The 1,794-nt window shown below is 56.3% G+C and overlaps 1 protein-coding gene across 1 annotated transcript in view; it reads right to left on the bottom strand.

Moving 5' to 3' along the window:
• Positions 1-1,791, bottom strand: part of LOC104529853 (ras GTPase-activating-like protein IQGAP3) — a gene marked incomplete at its 5' end in the record, with an annotated part of 8,490 nt that extends 6,699 nt beyond the window's left edge. Inside the window, 4 exons of the mRNA XM_010174275.2 lie at positions 255-324; positions 873-944; positions 1,207-1,290; positions 1,726-1,791. Coding sequence (XP_010172577.2) covers positions 255-324; positions 873-944; positions 1,207-1,290; positions 1,726-1,791 — 292 coding nt within the window. The remainder of the gene's footprint in view (positions 1-254; positions 325-872; positions 945-1,206; positions 1,291-1,725) is intronic.
• Between the last annotated feature and the right edge of the window lie 3 nt (positions 1,792-1,794).

Raw genomic sequence — 1,794 nt, 5'->3', positions numbered from 1 at the left:
GGGTTCATGTCTGGACTCGATGAGCTTAAAGGGCTTTTCCAATTGAGGCCATGCTGGGACTGAGATGTCACCACATGCTGTCACACCTCCCTGGGAAGCCTTTGGGAGCAGAGGGGCAACAAGAGCAGCCTCAGGGCTGATACCCAGGGACCACCAAGCCACTGTACTCTCATGCTAGCCAAGGGGACGCTGGTGGCCAGCCTGGCACCACCTCCCCACCAGGCAGGGCCAAGGAGGGACGAGCAGGGACTCACCCAGCAGCCTGTAATCCCCACGGGCCTTGTGGGCTCGCACAAAAGCCTGGATTTTAATTACGGCTTTAACCTGCCAAGACAAACAAAGAGGTGGGAGATGTTTCCTCACAGCACCCGTGAAACACGCAGGGAGCAGAGAAGAGCTGGACAGGAACCCAGCTGCCTGCTCCCACCGCTGGGAAGGTGCTGCTGCCCCGGATGAGGGTCTGCACAATCCAGGATGGATTTCAGGATTTCATCTCCTGAGCAGTCACTTCCCCTCCCCTTGCTGCGTTTCACACGCGGCCACAGCTCCGCTTCTGCGGCCAACACATCCCTTTCCCCCCAGATTTCCTCCCCCTCTAACGGGCATCGTGAGGTCCTTGTTGGTTTTGGATGGAACTGGAGTGGCTTTTCACTCCTCACACTTTACAGAACCTGATAATTTGGCTTCCAGACCCATCAGGCACCTTTTCCTTCCCATTTATCCCTGTGCAAAGATGCACCAACTTCTCTCTCCAGCTGCACTGCGAGCTCCCAGGACAGAGGTCCAACCACACGCTCAGAACCATCCCACGCTGTCCCCACAGATGGTGACGTGGTCCCAGGAGCTGTTTTACTCCCCATCCCATCACTCACGTTCTGCCTGAAGTAGCGCAGCCTCTCCTGGTACTTTCTCCGAGCTCGCCACATCCTCACGCCCGCCTGGATCTGGGAGAGATGTTCCAGCAGTTGGATACTGGAAGGACTCACTTGGCCAAAGCGAGCGGGTGGAAAGGGGGGAAAACCACAGGGATTTTTGCCAGACGTTCTCCACCAGCCCAAGCTCCTCAGCCATACCCTGGTCCAGTTGCCATATTCCCCCCCAGTTGCCTCTTTACTGGGCAGAGAGGGAAATGCCCTGTTCATGGCAGAGTGAGCAGGTGGCGATACCCAACGTGGGAGCAAAGGGTGAAGGAAGAGTTTTCCAAACCTTGATGGCAGCATCTGCGTTGGCTCGCAGGTAGCGCAGCCTCTCCAGGTAGGCTCTGCGCTGCTGGTACCCTCTCCAACAAGCCTGGGCATGAGAAAAGACAATCAGCTATCGAGATCTGTGCGAGGTCACCACAGATCTGCCCCCTCCCTGGAAGTGTTGAAGGCCAGGTTGGATGAGGCTTTGAGCAACCTGGTCTAGTGGAAGGTGTCCCTGCTGATGGCAGGGGGGTTGGGACTGGATTAGCTTTGAGGTCCCTCCCACCCAAACCATTTTATGATTCTATGACCTCAGGTTGGTTTTTCAGGCAAAAAGAGAGAATAAGAGGATGGAAAAAGAGATGAATCCAGCACCCAAAGGGAGAAAACCAAACCCCGTATCATCCTCTGCATCACCTGGGGTGAGTCCTGGCTATTAAGTGTACCAAGCGGTGAGCACTGGTGCTCCCTGGACCAGGAGGATGCTGCACGTAGATACTCATGGGTTGCATTCCCCACTACGTTGAGGTGGCTACGTCACCTGGATCCTGATGGCAGCCGGCCACTGTTCTCGCAGGACGTGCCGACGTGCTGCGAAATCCCGGCGGAC

The sequence above is a fragment of the Antrostomus carolinensis genome, unplaced genomic scaffold (assembly GCF_000700745.2).
Source record: "Antrostomus carolinensis isolate BGI_N321 unplaced genomic scaffold, ASM70074v2 scaffold46788, whole genome shotgun sequence".
NCBI classification, from domain to species: domain Eukaryota; kingdom Metazoa; phylum Chordata; class Aves; order Caprimulgiformes; family Caprimulgidae; genus Antrostomus; species Antrostomus carolinensis.
The sequence above is the reverse complement of the archived record's forward strand: the minus strand, read 5'-3'. Positions and strand labels throughout refer to the sequence as shown.